The sequence below is a fragment of the Aulostomus chinensis genome, chromosome 17 (genome assembly GCF_037954235.1).
Source record: "Aulostomus chinensis isolate RoL2024-O1b breed Wild chromosome 17, RoL_Achi_v1.0, whole genome shotgun sequence".
NCBI classification, from domain to species: Eukaryota; Metazoa; Chordata; class Actinopteri; order Syngnathiformes; family Aulostomidae; genus Aulostomus; species Aulostomus chinensis.
In genome coordinates, this window is record NC_141336.1 from 18,853,838 (window position 1) to 18,870,831 (window position 16,994).

The 16,994-nt window shown below is 43.8% G+C and overlaps 1 protein-coding gene across 1 annotated transcript; it reads left to right on the forward strand.

Annotated features, from left to right (window-relative positions):
* Positions 1-2,658: 2,658 nt before the first annotated feature.
* Positions 2,659-15,527, forward strand: peli2 (pellino E3 ubiquitin protein ligase family member 2). The gene is made up of 6 exons (XM_086183390.1): positions 2,659-2,958; positions 7,947-8,076; positions 11,139-11,240; positions 11,835-12,032; positions 12,123-12,311; positions 12,397-15,527. The coding sequence occupies exons 1-6, from the start codon at positions 2,882-2,884 to the stop codon at positions 12,973-12,975; spliced, it is 1,275 nt and encodes a 424-aa protein (XP_086039516.1). The 5' UTR covers positions 2,659-2,881; the 3' UTR covers positions 12,976-15,527.
* Positions 15,528-16,994: the final 1,467 nt, after the last annotated feature.

A 16,994-nucleotide genomic window follows, 5' to 3' on the forward strand; every position in this document is an offset into this window, starting at 1 on the left:
TAGTTGAAGAGGCACAAGGAAATGACAGTGCTTCAAATGACATGACTTTGGCCTGCAGTTATATTCTTCTCAAACAAACCGTCGTCTGAATGTACAGCACACAATAAACATGTTTGTGTTGCAGTGAGGTCATTGTAGGTCATTGTTGTGCTTACAGCCTTGGTTATGGAACATTTGGGGTGTGACTTTTCCCGCAGAACAGAATACCAGCCATTATGTTCTACAGAAAGATACGAAAGTATTCTACTCTGTAGCTGAAATAATCGAAAGCTTCCCAAGGACAACTGTTGCTGAGAAATTCAAAATTTCACTTTCTTGTGGACTGTGAGGGGTGAAAAGTCTATATTATGATCATAAAGGGTGTATTTTTTTGTTTTCTTTTTAGACTCCCAGCTAACTTCTCATGAAATTGCTCATAAGATGCATGTGTATGGACTTGACTTGACGTATATATTCCGAAAGCTCTTGCCCGCATCTTTTTCATGTTTTTAAGGCAGTGTCCAACAACAGGAGTGTTGTGTTGACGGGGGTCGGGTCAGGGGCAAGAGCAACACGGGATCAGCACATTCCTAACATTCTCCCACACTGTCATGCTGCAGTCAGCTGATTGGAGATCTGGCTTTTACCTTCATGGAAAACTCACAAAGAAACTGGTGCCACTGGATCTTCAACTTATTGGATTACACACGGAGTTCTTATGTTGCACTGATCTTGATAAAGGGTCTGATTCCTAATTTATAACCATGTTTTTAAAGGTTCTAATTTATCTCTATTTCATCCTGTGTCAACCCCTTTAACTAACAGGTTTGTAATGAGCTTGACTATGTGGGTCACTTTGCTTGAAGTAACGCCATCAGACATTTGTTGACAGTCTCATGATTTCCATAGAAAGTCTGACGTGGGAGGCTTTCCACGAACCAGCGATGAGAGTTAATAGGTCTTTTGTCTCATCTGTGTCATTACTCACACTATGAGTCTCAATAGTGGAGCTTAGCTGGTTCCAAATGAGCTCTTTGACACACGTCTCCTGCCTAGTAACATTTGACTCCTCCTCCTAAACATAGATTCACACTACGCTAGCGCAGATTCAGCAAAGCAGTCCACTCCCTGCATCTGCTCTCCATCAGTGTGGTATGTGCGAGAGGGCCTTTGATCCCCCCCCCCCACACACACACACACACAACTCCACTGTGTGTGCGTGTGTGTGGGAGGGTGAGCCAGACAGACATAGAAAAGACTGTAGTGCTCTTTTACAGAGACAATGCCCAGTGGATGAAAGCAAGCGGAAAGAGACAGTGACACAAAGAGGCAGTAAACAATCATTATAGTCACAGCTTAGGAGGACAGCCTCCAGGCCTGCAGTTAAAGGCCTACCGCACCTCCAGTCTCCTCAAGCTTAATCCATGTTTCTCCAAATGGACCTGTCTGTGTCGCTATGAACTAAAACAACAATTTAGTAATATCTGTTCTATAGCTATCGTATATCTTGTACCGTAAAGCTGCAGAGTGCATGGGTGGGGAAACATAGTTTCATGGGCCCCAGTGACCCCCTACTACCTTTTGTTTCTGCGTGAAGTGTTATTGCACTTTGAAACTGAACACCAGTTCAAACAGTGGGCCATAATTGCAGAGGCAATAGCCCCACTGCAGGGGCCTAAAGCAGCAAGGGTACCTCCAGCCATGCAGAGTCTTGTGAAAACAGGGCGGAGGCTGTAAGCTGGAGATGAGACTGGCAGACAAAAGTTAAGTGGCACATTCATCAGAGAGGCGTGACAAGCGGACACGTGAGATATTAAAAGGGGTGATATTGGGGAGTTGTCACGGTTGTTGAATGCTTCACATCCTTACATTCTCACTTAAGGTGTGGATGAAGAACTGACTGAGAATTCTCAGAAGAAGCGTTTAAGCAAATCACTGGCTCTGATTAGGTTAAGCCGTATCTTCTAAAACTGCAGCAAGGAAGTAGAAACAAGGAAAAATGAGTCGACAAAAACATAAAAGCAAAGTGAAATACGAAACTAAAGCTTTCAGGGTTGAAGGTGTCATTGTATCGCATTAGCAAGCTGTAATAACACAGTACTCAACTATAGTTACTGAAAGATCCTAATGGGTCTCTTGCAAAAAAATAATCTACATATGAATGATAAAAATGGTATTTATTTTTCATCATATTTCCCACGTCTGTTCCCCAACCTTGTGAAGGATCTGATAACTTATATTTCTTGCTGAAATTGATCATGTTTGTGATGCAAACAATCAGAATATGTCTGGTAAAAGGGTGTAAACCCCCTCTTCTACTCATGAGAAACTGGAGAAACTGGAGACTTGAAAAATATTATCAGGGAAAGTATGACCCCTTTAAAAATTCCCTGATTGTACTCTTTGTTTACATAACACAAGGTGCCATCCAACGACCATGCGAGGTGGTACTATGACATATATTTTTATAAGTTTCAAAAATTTGGCTCCTTAAGAGTCAGTTACTCATTGAGTATTTTGATACTACTTACTAAGTAACTTTAAATAATTATATGCAGCACATTACGGTTAAAAACACTGATTTAAATACTAAATCGTTTAAGAATCCCCCCTACAGAAAGTAAAGAAGAAGAGAATGGTACGTCCCGGCCCAGCTCCTCGCTGTTTTTGTATCTGCTTCAGAGCGGATTCAACCGCCAAGTAAGTTACGTTTTGCAATGTCACGGTAAAGAAGTTTCAGACCAGTTTATTTATTGAAAATCGGATTTATTTGTGTACTTAGATGTATTCCGCTACATCTGTGGTATGAATTGACTGCGTGTCGGAGCTTTCTAAAGGCAGTTGTTGGCTATTTTTCGGCTGCTGTTATTACTGTAAAGCTAACAGTCAAGTCAGAAGCCTCATGTTTTCGTCAAGCCAAGAAGAGCACTGCGCCCCGTCCAAAGACCCAGTTAAATACGGGGAGCTGGTAGTTTTAGGGTAAGTTGAAGCTTATTTTTATTTCTTTGACGTTATTTTAATGTGTGAACACCCCCCCTGTGGACGTTAAAACGAAGTCTTACTATTGAGGAAGTTTCTGTAGGGAACCCTCTCGGAGCTAGCACAGCAACGAGACTTGAACATACATGAAATGAAAATAAAGTTCTGTTTGCTTTATTGGCTGTACTTTGTGGGGTTTTTTTTTTTTTTTTTTGGAAAGCTCGATTGAGAAATCCACGCGCTCACGTTACTCAACAAATCAGACACGTGCACAATCACAGATGTGTACATTTTTCCTGTTCGAGTCTCGGATGATATTGGATGTAATGGCAGGCTATATTTGAACACAGCTGAGCACATCGAAAGGATCCGTTCAGTACCGGTATGAGAACTGGATCACCAGTGAACTCAGACCAGCGCTCTTCTTCTCTTTCTTACCTTCAAGTTGGATTCATGGGGTTTCAGGAATTCGGAAGTGGCGATAGCCCCCCTCCCCCAGTCTCTAGGCTTCTTCCCCCCCCCCCCCCCCCAAAAATCATCTGTAGCTCACAGCACTCACATCTGCGAGACACACGTCCTCTGTCGCCACGAACTTACCATTTTTAGATCAATAGATAGCAAATGTGTAGGCAAACATTGCCCCCCCCCCCTTCCTCTCCACCAGCGCAGGAGACCCCCGAAATAAAACACTTTCTTCTTCAGAGTGTGGACGTCCACATGGTCAGGTAGGACCCCTAGGTAGGTGGACACAACTCTCCATTACAGTGTATGTACACGTGGTACGAATACCAACACACTGTTTTTGATTTTGGTTAATGAGCTAAACACCAAACTCATACAAAATGTCTAAGAAGCTGCCATTAACTGCCCCCTCCTCCACTCCTTAGTAAAAACTAGGAGTGTACAAACACATCAGTGTGTATTAATAAATGGAGTCAGTGACATAGAAACAGGGTATAAATTTACTATTTATAAGGGCAGCTTTATTTTTAAATTCTCTTTGTGCCTTTGAGTGATTTTATTCTTTGTAATAAGAATACTTTTCCAGAATTCAGGAATATAATGTGGAAATGTCACCGTTATTGTGTTTTGGTGCCATCGATCACAGTCCCAGATATTGAACAGAATTGTGGTTGGAATTTGTATTATCAGCAAATATTTTCTGTGTTTCAAAGCATCATATTTTGATGTAATTTCTACAAATATTATCTCAAAATCTAGCGACAGGCATATTGTTTTGCTCGCTTAAATTAGCAGAGTGATTGAAATATTTCCAGATTTACCAGATCGTTTCTTTATTTATTTGTAAGTTGTCAGTGATAATTACTCTTTTTTTTTAATGCCCTCCAGTTGATTTATTTGGTCATCTGCGGATCCTCTTCAAACTTGCTAGTTTTCGTTTGAAGAAAAAGTTCTTCTATGAACTAGTGTGTGTGTGTGTGTGTGTGTGTGTGTGTGTGTGTGTGAAGGCCATTTAATCAGTTAAATGTGGCATTGCTGTATGTATACCAAACCGCTCCTTTCTGCATTTACCCAGCAGCAGTTATCATAAACAATTGTGTTTATATTGATAAGCTGTGTCAAGGGCAACCGAGGATGGAAAACATCTGTCATGTCATCAATGATTAGAGTTTGGCTGACTGACTTATATTGAGCCCTTCCAGATGTTTGGGAGCTGCTGCGTCTGAAGGTCATAGCGGCGTGGTCTGTCCCCTGTCCTCCGCCCGTACACTCTTACCGCTCACTCTGTTAGACAAAAAAAAAAAGTGCTGACTCTTTCTTTATCACCTCAAGCGGAATATGTGGCATGTTTGAAGCTTGCACTTTTAATCTTTCCCTTGATATAAAGACCACAGATGTGACGTGGTGTATAACCACCGCTGTGACATCACATCACATCCCGTTGATAAAGCTGATGGCAGACAAGCGAGCTGACAGCGTGGAACAAAGCTTGTTTGAGCAGCAGTTTCCTCTGTGGTTTGTTGCCATGAGCGTGATGGCTGTTATTACTTGCATGGCTGGCCCCCTATCTCTGACTGGGTGGATTGGCTCGGTGCTGGTCGGGGAAGGGGGGTGTGGGGCTGCGTGGGTATCCTGGAAATGAAAGGATGGATTGACCAGGGCCCAGCCTTTGCCTCTTCTCAGCTTCCTCTGTCCATTGTATAAGGGAGACTGGACCTATTGATTGAACTTTACTCCCTAAAAGAACTGCTTGGTAGAGGAAGTGTACAAATCAACTCGGGCGACATCTTTTGCACAAACTAGCAATGATTGTTAAGATTTTGTGCCCCCACCCCCCACCACCATTCTTTATTTTTTGAAAATTTGCTACACCAAGAAGGAGATAAATTACATGCAACATGGCCAGAGAGTACCTGATGCTGTTTCAGTGTCTGGGGCAAGGTCATATATTAATCAGACGCCATGACTGCTGCCTCCCATGTAGTGATACGAGAGCTCTAATAGGCTGCAGGCTTTCCAGCGAGCATCGTCATCATCTGGCCCATGTGCCATCATCAGTTAAACTTAAAGGCCGTCCTTGTCTCACTGACATGTGAACGAAGGTTGTAACTACTCAGCATATCTCTTCCTCATTCCCCGAATGCTTCATGTTAGCATAACAGGTAGGAGGTGCTGCTGACTCCTTAGTGCAACCCTGGAGGATAGGTGATATGCTAGAGTCTCTAATCCCTGCTACTAAGTATTGCAAGGTAAATCCTCTGTCTGGCACAGGTCAAAAGGGAAAGCTATCACAATTAGTTGGAGCACTAATTAAAGAAGCCTCCCGTGTGAATGTGATGCTGGTAAGTGTTGGAATATTGTTTCTCTCTGTTATTTTGAATAAATACAATGTCGTAGCTGTTCCGCTGCAGAGAGCCTGTCATCTGACTGTGTGTTGCAATAAATGGGACCCCCATGCACAGGAACCACAAATACCTGAGTGCCCAGCTGCAGGAAGGGCCTCTCACAGCTTTGTAGGCCTGGCTGTTCTTTATTTAGGAGGTTTGTTTCTAGGACAGGTTCACTGAAATTGGGGTATAGAGTCAGCTCACTGTTCACTTGATTATTTCTGTCAGGTATAAATCTTTAACAGGGTCAGGACCACAAAGTCTTAATTGAATATATTCAAATTTTTTAATGTGCTCGCTGTCTTAAGTTATATAACCAGATTGAACGGCTATGAAGAAGATGCACTGTTGTGTCAGAACATCAGCTGATGGCGCTTTCATAAACATGATTTTAAGGTAACGCCTGTTGTCTAGAAGCTTCTTTTACTTCTTTGATAATCGGAGTCCTGTCCTAAGATGCACCCGACCAGCTTCTTACTCTGAGTGAATGTCCTCCAATAAATATGAAAACGAGGACTGCTTTCCTGTATCGACCTTGTGTCCGTATCAGCTGATGTTTGCTTGTTGACTGCCATCGTCAAATAAGATTCACAGAGGACAGTGGCCAGTGTTTATGGGTTGTTGTGAAACGTTATAATAAATTCTGGAAAGGATTTAAGTTATCCTTTTAAGATGGTGTGTTAAAAGCCTAGAAGGAATTGTAGTATTCCTTTATTTTCTCTGCCACAAAAGAGGGGAAAAACAATATGAACAAATAAAAATACAAAAGTATTGGTGACAATAAACAGGGAAGCTTCAGCAATCTGCCAAAAATATTATTTTAAATGTCTCTATCAGTCAGGATCGGCCTGGAGTGTCACAGTCGGTGCATCCCTAGTGAAAACATAACCACTGTAAGGCAAATTACACTGATGTAGTTCATTGTAATCCCAAATGTTTTTTCCGGTTTTCCTCCTGCTGTCGTGCTGTTGGTTGTGGTTTTGTCCGCTGCTTCATCCAGTGCCTCTCTAGCTCTCTGTGGGTGGCTTGTCCTACAGGCCAGCTTTGTGCACTGTGCTGACTGGGACCATGTGTTTCCATGCCTGGCCAGCCGTGTGGAGACATGGGACAGGTGGACTAGCTTGGGAGGGAGGTAGGGAGCAGCAGAAGGAAGGTTCTTGTTAATGTTGCATTTGGGTTGAAACAAAGAGATAAACTGGTTGAAGATATGCTAGCTTGGAGTTTATTCTCACGTTATTTACATTTCTTTGTGAAATGTAATACAGATTTTTGTACAGTGCAAGTGAGATCTGTACACTGTGGTTTAGTCTGTGACAGACGGTCTGTGTGTTGGATGGGAGTAGAGCATGGGGTGTCCCAGCTGTAGGAACCAGCTGGTGGATGGGGGAGGACCAGTCATACCGGAAGGGGCTTCTTCATTCAAAGGATCAGACGAGTCGAGGTTGCCGTCAGCAGACTGAAGGGCAAAACTGAAAGAAAGGAGTGAAAAAAGAGAATGCTCTTGGATGCTGCTCTGGTCATGCTGAAGCTTTGAGAATGGAGCTGCCCACATCAGTTTATATCAAACACAAGCATGAGAGAAGGTGTTTTAGTCATGCATGTCAGTCCTCCACCCAGGCTTCTCTCTCTCTCTCTCTCTCTCTCTCTCTCTCACACACACACACACACGCTCTCTCTCTCTCTCTCACACACACACACACACATGCTCTCTCTCAAAGTGGTGGTAAACCTGACGTGCATCTTAAAACCTGCTACTGCCCAGGACACAGCTGCAGTTCACACAGAACAGGCTCATGCTGTAATCACAAGCACCGGAGTGCATTATGTAATAAAAACATTATCCAAGGTAATGCTTAGATTGCTAATAGGGTGTGTGTGTGTGTGTGTGTGTGTGTGTGTGTGTGTGTGTGTGTGTGTGTGTGTGTGTTAGATTTTCAATGATGTAATGCGTGGCCAAGCTCCGTTTTGAAACACATAAAAATGTTCTTAACTCTCCATGTTTTCTTGTCATATGTGATTAGGAGAATTGGGACTGTAAATCTCATTAAACACATAATGCTCCAGGAAAAACTTTTTTTTTCCGTTTCAACTGAATTTGCTGTCTGTCCTTCCCTCCACCCCACCCCCTCTTTGTTACAGGTACAATGGCTCTCTGCCCAATGGAGATCGGGGTAGACGGAAAAGCAGATTTGCGCTCTACAAGAGGACCAAAGCCAATGGTGTTAAACCAAGCACTGTGCACATCCTCAACACACCCCAGGCCAGCAAGGTACACACCCTGTCAAGAGCTGAATGAGCAGTTTTTTAAACCCTGTTTATGCTTCTGCATCGCGGCAACATTGTACGCCGTCATTGAGCATTTGAAGTTCTGCGTTGAGGGAACGTGTTGCTCTGCAATCCACCGCTGAGCCGCTGGGGGGATTGGGCTATGTCTTTGTACTTGCGGACCTCCTCGATAACCCTTTCTTCGGCTTGGTTCATTTTTGCGTGTAGCTCTCACCACAGAAACTTTAAAAATGGCGGAGTTGTTGTGCTGAACCGGAAATGACGTTCTGAGCGGGTCAATCACAGTCCTTGACATTCATGTAACGACGCGTCGATGCAACGCATAGTCAGGATTTTTTGGAGATGCACGTCAGGCTACGGCGTAGGGTCCGCCTAGGGGTCTGCGTCGATGGCGTAGGTACGGCGTCGCCGCGACACAGAAGCATAAACCAGGCTTTACTCACTACTTTGACTGAGTACACTTTGTTTTGATTCATACTGTGGTTGAATGCAAAAGAAGAAGAAAGAAAAAACACAAAATGTACTGTTCCAGAGCAGCAGCGGCCTCTGGAAACTTCACTAAGGCTCTCTACCATATTGTTAGCAGACCCTGATGTTGACATTTCCAGTACAATAACTCTAGTTCTTAGCCAGGCCTCATAGATTCACTCTGTACTGGATTGCCTGCCAAAAATTTGCCCCTTTCTGTATAACACGTCTGCCTCGCTGCATTCCTGCCTGTGGTTCCCAAGCAAAACTGCTAAAAAAGCCAGCGGCCCTGCTTACCTCTGCACCTCTCAGAGGCCAATATTCCAGACATTTGTTGGGAGTTAAGCTCCCTGGCCAAAGGCCCATTGGCTCCCGTTTCTCTCACCATGTGGAACTTGACTCTTGATGTCTGTAGATGTTTTTCTGTTACTGGGTTGTTGGGTTGAGACTGTGTATCATTCCAGTGAGGCACAGTTTGTTCAGACACAGCTAAATGTTTCTGTTGCTTCACACTACTAGTTGTTTTTACAACAGAACAAAGAATACCAATTTACGCAATCCTGTGTCAGAGACGGGAACTGCCTCTTAGCCTCTTCCCCTTGTGCCACTCTTCCTCTGTGCCGCTGAGTTACCAAACTGGGGATGAGGAGGAGGCTAAACTGAGGAGGAAGTTGTTGCAGTTGGCTGACCCTCTGCTCTCAGCTGTACACACAGTCAAAAATAACCACTCCTTGAGAAAGTAGGAGGGCAGTAAACTTAATTTGAGGAAAGCCTTCCGTTCAGTACAGAGGAGTAAAGTGAACCAAGCCCCTGTCTTTTTCCATGGTAGGTCCCCCCCCAACCCACTCCTGCTCCCTCCCAGTCTGAACCGAACACGCTGAGTGAGAAAGCTCACGTGTCTGTGCACACTGGTGTTCCTGACGGATAATGAGGAGCTCCCGTGACGCCACTGCCACCCTCCAGTTCCATGCCTGCCACCGATCTCTGATCTTCCCATTTGATTGCTGCAGTGTTTGCTCTGGCCTTCCTCTGGGGCTCCATGGCCCGTGGCTGAGTTTTTATTTATACTCCCTCAGAAGAGGGGAGGGGGTTGTGGTATAGTGCTTATAAAAATATATCTTTATTTTGGATTGTGTGTGCACCTCATTTAGCCTTTGAACAGGTGGAGCACCATTTGGTTGTTGCGGCGCAGTCGAGACAAGACTGCATGCGATGATGACATTTGTCCCCGTCTGTGTCGGATGTTACAGCAGAAAGCGGCAGCACTGATGACCCACTTCTCCTCTTGCACGTGACAAAAGAGCGCTGTGTGTGTGTGTGAGGTGGGGGGGGGGGGGTGGGAAATGGAATTTGCAGATTAGAGCAGGATGATAGTGGCATGTGGTGAAGTGTTGAAGGGAACTGAGTGGCACTAACCTGCCCTCCCTCACTACACGAGAGTGGACGGGTGAGTTTGTGTTAACTGAGGCTGGTGGGCAGTTTATGGTGGCTGTCATAGGAGTGTGACTTTACTCACTTTACTCTGCTCCTCTTCAAGATAGCCCCAGTCAATACATTTGGTATTACAAGGGTTCTCAGTGTGGGGTCTGGGGACCCCCAGGCGTCCTTAAGGGTCTTCCAGGGTTCCTTGGGAAAATAAGTAGTTGTTTCTGCACTATGTTCAGCTTTAAATGCAAGAAATCTCACGTATTAAAACATGTGATTTTACTCATCTGTGTTCTGAAGGGTCTCATAAACTTCACTATTTTCTTTTCTCTCATAAATCGTTGCTGGCTTACTCATGGCATTTTACCAATGAAAGAAATGAAGTGAATTTGTTTATGAATCAAAACAGGACTTTTACCAACAAATTAGGAAACAACTTCCAAAAGAGAAAATAAATAATTTCAAAACATTGGAACTCACTATTGTGGGCACAAAAAACATTGCTAGCTAACAGTATTTCGAATAAAACTAACCGTATTTAATTGTGAGTGCCAGCGATTTGTTTTTTTGTCTTCGTTGCTACAAGGCATTAATGCATGCTTTGTTGCCTTAAGGCCTTAGGTGCATTATGTTTTTTGAGATGTGTATGCTTTTAATTTTCAATAGAAAATAAATGATAAAACAAAAAACAATTATAATTGTCTATGACTTGATATCAGAGGGTTACATCTATGATTACAAATCACATTGCTTGGGTTTAAATGCTTAAATGCAAAAGGCATTTAACCCCATTTAAAGGGTCTGCTGAGCTCCATCACTACAAATAAATGTCACTGGCTTTCCGAAAGTAGCAATGAGAATTTTTTCTTTAGCATGGGTTTAATTTTTATACGAACGTGAGATGACGTTTTTGTGAAAATGACAACTCAAACTACTTCCTCTTTTTCAGCCTCACATTTGATGTGAAAGGGCACAAACACAGATATCTTAAGATGTTCTCTTGGCTGTATGGCGGCACGGAACAATAAAAACACCTCTTAATTGCGGCTGCGCAGACTTTACCTTTTTCAAAAATAAATGGAGCACTGCTTAATATGATGATAGAACGTGAAGCATGTGCGTATATTAAGTTTCTCCTATGTTCTATTTCAGGCTGTTAACTGCAAAGGCCAACACAGCATCTCATACACACTGTCCAGGAACCAGACGGTGGTGGTGGAGTACAGCCATGATAAAGACACAGACATGTTTCAGGTCAGTTCACTCACGCTGGTGCTTTTGTGCTTGAAATGTATTTCTAGTTTTTGTTGTTGTTGTTGTTGTTTCTTCCTTGTTTGAATGTGCAGCGAGGAGATGAAGGCCAGAGGGACGTCAGCATCGCAGACATGTGCTTCATATTCAACCCTTTATTGTGTCAGTGTGCCTTTGAGTAACACACAATTGAAGGAAACGTATACGCAGCAGAGACCTTTGCAAAAAGGACTTGAGATGAATGGTTTGGAAAAAGAAAATAAGCACGAAAAGAAGGGAACGCTCACCAGCCCGAGAAATATTAAGACATTTTTCAGTTTTATGCATAAAATTGGACCGTAACCCTGATAAATGCCTGCTACACCAACATGCTGCTGTATGAATCTCCCAGCCTTTTCTTCTTCCCACACACGCACACAGCGACATGAACTTGTGTGCCAACATTAAAATGTCAAATCACCAGAGACTGGGTGGAAAGGGCTGAACTGCCAGAAAAGCTCAGGATTCAGATGTCTGCTGTAAAGAAAAGCAACCGTGTACTGATATAGCGCGATATCTCTTCTTTGCTCCATGTAATTACTGTGTACTGTGTTTTAGATTGGGCGTTCCACTGAGAGTCCCATAGACTTTGTGGTGACTGACACAATAGCAGGAGGCCAGGAGGGCGACGAGACTCCCATCACACAGAGCACCATCTCCCGTTTTGCCTGCCGAGTTGTGTGCGAGCGTAACCCACCTTTCACGGCTCGCATCTATGCAGCTGGGTTTGACTCTTCCAAGAACATCTTCCTTGGGGTAAGTAGAAGTTAACGCACCGTGATCAATACTCAGTACCTCCTTGTAGCATGAGTGCATGTCATCACCTGCGCTCTTTCTTGTCAACAGGAAAAAGCTGCAAAATGGAAGAACCCTGACGGTCACATGGATGGCTTGACGACCAATGGTGTACTGGTAATGCACCCTAAAGGCGGGTTCACAGAAGAGTCCAAGCCTGGCGTTTGGAGAGAGATCTCCGTTTGTGGGGATGTTTACACTCTGAGAGAGACCCGCTCGGCACAGACCCCAGGCAAACTGGTCAGTTCCTGGTACATACAGTCATTTAAATGGACATCTTCTGACTCCCAGTATATAATATGAGTGTCTGCTATGCCCTCTTCAGGTGGAGAATGAGAGTAACATCCTGCAGGACGGTTCGCTGGTGGATCTGTGCGGGGCCACGTTGCTGTGGCGAACTGCGGAAGGCCTCTTTCACACTCCAACTCAAAAGCATCTGGAGGCTCTCAGGCAGGAGATCAATGCAGCACGACCCCAGTGCCCCGTAGGTCTCAACACCCTCGCCTTCCCCAGCATGCAACGCAGTCGCGCCCTCTCTTCTCTAGAGGACAAGCAGCCTTGGGTCTACTTAGCTTGTGGTCACGTGCACGGTTACCACAACTGGGGCCACCGATCAGAGCAGGAACCCAACACTCAGCGAGAGTGTCCCATGTGCCGGGTGGTCGGCCCCTATGTACCACTTTGGCTCGGCTGTGAGCCGGCCTTCTATGTGGACACAGGTGCACCCACGCACGCCTTTGTGCCGTGTGGACATGTGTGCTCTGAGAAGTCAGTCAAGTACTGGGCAGAGATCCCTCTGCCCCATGGCACCCATGCTTTCCACGCAGCCTGCCCCTTCTGTGCCACCCAGCTCAGCCTCTCTCAGGGCTGCTCCAAGCTAATCTTCCAGGGCCCGGTGGACTGAGAGGAGGAGTCCTTCTTTGGTGGAGTGATTGGACGACAATGCCAACATGCTGTGAAACTGTTCTGTTTTATTTTGTGCTTTCTTTTCTTCATGTGCACCAGCTGTGGAACGAGTCAGGCTTCTGAAGCTCTGGTGATATACTTAAGATTCTGCACAACGGGAAGCCATTGCAGGTTGTTCTTGGACTTGGCTTTTTGGATGGTCACTTGGATACAGAGATGCTGGGCCCTCTGGACCACAGATGCCTGTTTCAGCTGTCCTGCTAACCAGTTGCTATGAACATGGTTCCAGCCCTCAGCGGTTCCACATGAAATTACAATAGCTGCTTGTTTTCAATCAGAGGGCTGTGAGATTTAGGTTGTCGAAGTTACGCCGAAGATCACCGATAACAGTGTAGTTAAATATGTTGGACAGGAGAGAGGGGAGGGGTTCTGTCTAGTTCCTGGTGGATTGGAGAGGTCTTGCAGAGCCAGACAGCTGGACTGTTGGCTGGGAAAAAAGCTTGGAGACACTTGGGGTCGAATGCTTAACTGCTGCACGTCAGTTTTTAGGCCCTTGACCCCTTACAGCATCTAGATCATGTAACTGCGGAGGTGGCCTCCATTTGCTGAACAAACCTTGACAGTGGAGGACAGAGACTTTGTGTACAGAGATATAATCCAGTGCCTCAAATCCCGTCAAACTTTGGGAATATTTTTCATAGATGAAAAAAGGATATTTTGTTGAAGGCAAGTGGAGAGTTAGTTTTGCATTCAGATTAAAGCAACCCACATGGATTCCTCTCCACCTTTTTATTGGACAAAAAGAGGTATTTTACTACACTGAGGCCCGTGTACTATTTTGTAATGCAAATGTTAATATATTTTCTCCTGCATAAATAATGTGTGTGAGAATGTTTGGATTGCGTGTGCACATGTGTGATTGTGTGTGTGTGATTGTGTGTGTGTGTGTGTGGGTTGGGACAGTGTGGGTGCCCTTTGGGCTTTGTTTCAATCGCCCTGCGTCATGTCACCTCAATCCCCTTTCTATGAGTTCGCCCACCACCCAAAACGCTACGAGAGAGAACACAGGAATTAAACCAACCTTGCAGGGTTTGACAATGAATGTACTTAATTACATTGACTCCCCTCACTGGCCGTGCTTCAATTATACCACTTGCTTTCTTGGTGGCGGTGCCGTTAAAAAGGTATCAGGTCTTCTATGTGCATCGATCACACTTGCTTGCTAGCTAGCTGCATCTCTGTCCCACACTCACACACACACACACAGACACGTAAACACACACACAGACTCTATTCAGTGTGCACTGTTGTTAGCTTTATCCCGCGCTGGGTCTGATCCAATGATTTGTACGCCATCAAACTTGGGCATAGCCTCGGCAGCATCCAGAGATTATACCAAATATAAGGAGGAGCTATTTTCTCTCCACATGTGAGATGCAACTCAAAGTGTGTCTGTAAACAATTCTAAACCCAAAGTGCTGCTATGGTGGAATGTTGACAGCTTTGGATTACAGTCAAGGCTGTTCACTTGCATGCACCAGCTCCATGGGAATAATGATATTATCTCACACAATGCCAAAATTGGGTAAGTTCTTTTGTGCGTGGATGAGTCAAGTGAAACTGAAACTAAAAATTGGGGACAAATCTGTGCATTCTTCTGCGATGTTTAGCTCCCTAAACTGAGCCCATATATTGAACGTTGTAGCTGATCAGAAATAACACTGAGCATTAAAATTACCAATATAGCATTCAAAATGTCTTCCAGGTTGCAGACAGAGTTCAGAGGTTTTTGCTGTTCGGAAAAATCCACCTTTTTTCAAAGCTCCCAGCAGCGGCGGCAGCGATGGAGAGCCGGAGTGTTTTTGTTTTGTTTTTGTCTTTCTTTCTTTTTTGGTTCCTTCCTAAGAGAAACATACTTCACATTCTTAGCAGCATTACCCTCGGCTCATAGGTCAGAGCGTTTCTGAATCACTTTAGATTTTATGTAACTGCCGTGCAGGGCCAAGCACTAAGCCACATACTGTACAGTAGCATTCCTCTGTAAAACTTCCAGCTCAAACACTGTGCCCGTTGCTTAAGACCGTGTTCTGTAACAGCTGCAGAGTAGCTGCTTCAAACATTCCTCCTTGGTAAACATGGGTGGGGCCCTCAGTTCATCCAAGGGCTTGTTCTATGATTTTTGTCTCCTACAGGAACTCTGTACACAAGCCATAGAACGCACTGATACTCCCAATGCCTCCTTTGCAAAAGAATAAAAATATTTTTTAAAAATAACCCCTGAGTGAGGTGTTGGTGTTCTGTGATTTTTATTTATTTATCTATTTCATTTTGTTGAGGCCTGACAAGTCACATTTTATACTTAAAGGTACGTCGAGGCAAAGAGGGAATTTGTTCTTTATAATGCGGCGGCTGCCTTTGAACTCAGTTGTCTCAGCCGTGTTCACACAACATAGCAGCAATGTTTAATCGCACAGTTACATATGTGTTTCATCATTCCTCTGTATGAGTATTTCCTTGCTATCTTGGATGCCAAAACGGCTCTGAATCCTGATAGGCCTATCAAACACTGTTTTTGAGATAAGCCACAACATTTTCTTGAAGTCTTTTTCATTCACATTTCATGTTATATCAGCTCCTCTATCGCATATCACTATTATCTCATTATTTACCAGTGTAAATGATAAGTGAGCAACGTTCCCTAATGTGTAGCGTTGTTTCCTTCTGATGCCACAGGAGGGCACTACTTCCTCAACAATAGAGATGTTGGCTGTATGCCCACCAAACCAATGAGCCTGCAGCATCTTAAACCTCAAAACACAGAGCAAAGCAATGCAAGTTTGACGTTTATTGTGTATAAGACTCAGTCGGAATGCATCAGAAATACATCTGAAACCAGAGAAATTGAATTAACTAAATTAGCATGGCTATAGGAGATCTCTGTAGGTTGCTGATAAATGCATATATTCCTTATGTTTGTTTGGTTTTTTTTGTTTTTTGTTTTTGCTGTGTTGCTGTTTTCATGTAATAATTACCAGATTTAAATTCTGGCATCATATGTAAAGAAAGGCTAAAAAATATGCACTGTTATGTGAGGTTTATTGTTTTTCTCTCTCTCTTTTTTTTTTAGCTTTTATTTGTATGTGCATGCACAAATATTATACCATGATGATGACATTTTCCATCATTTGCATGTGACTTCATCTCTGCTATAATAAGGGCGCATGAGAGGGATTTAAATACATAACATGTCAGTTAGGCGTTTGGTGAGGAACGGAGCTGTGGGATGCCATGCTTCCTAATTAACATTTCTGCAGTAGATGTGAGATGAGTTCATGTGTCTACACATTTGCCTGTTTTTCTGAATGACAGAAGAGACACTGAAGGTGACAGCATGCTAATTTTGAGATCACTCGGTGGCTCCCTTGATTTAAGCAGGGCAGGGTTGTTATTATTTTTTTCTTTTTTTCCCCTTAAACCAGCCTCCTCCATGAGAAAGTGAGGTTCTTGTGTTATAATGATACCGGTCCTGAAGATAGGAGAACCATCATCACCTTCCTGATCCTAATTAACCTGTTAAAGACAATATTCTTCACAGGCATGCAACTCAACTTCCCATCTGCAGCAGTTCTATTACGACCGTGCTGCAGAAATCAACTGGATGTTTCTGACGCGTGCGGTTGATAGTGAGGCTTTATGACGTCTAGTTTTAGGAGGTGATTTAAGGTTCTCAAGTTCCTGACATCCCCAAGACCCCTCAATGGAACCTGAAATGAGAAGGCATATCTTTCTGTCTGTTTGAAACTCCACCACCAGAAAAAAAGCTGAATGAAATGATACAGAATCGTGCTAAAAGTGATAATATTCAGCGACACATAATGTAGATCAGAAGTTCTCACACTGTTCATACTACTGGAGTCTGGATCACTGTTAAAAAGTGTTTTTTGCTCAATAGGGAGCCTTACGTATCAAGGGATATTTACGTTGACATTCAGGCAACCTTTACATAGTTTAGGGTTG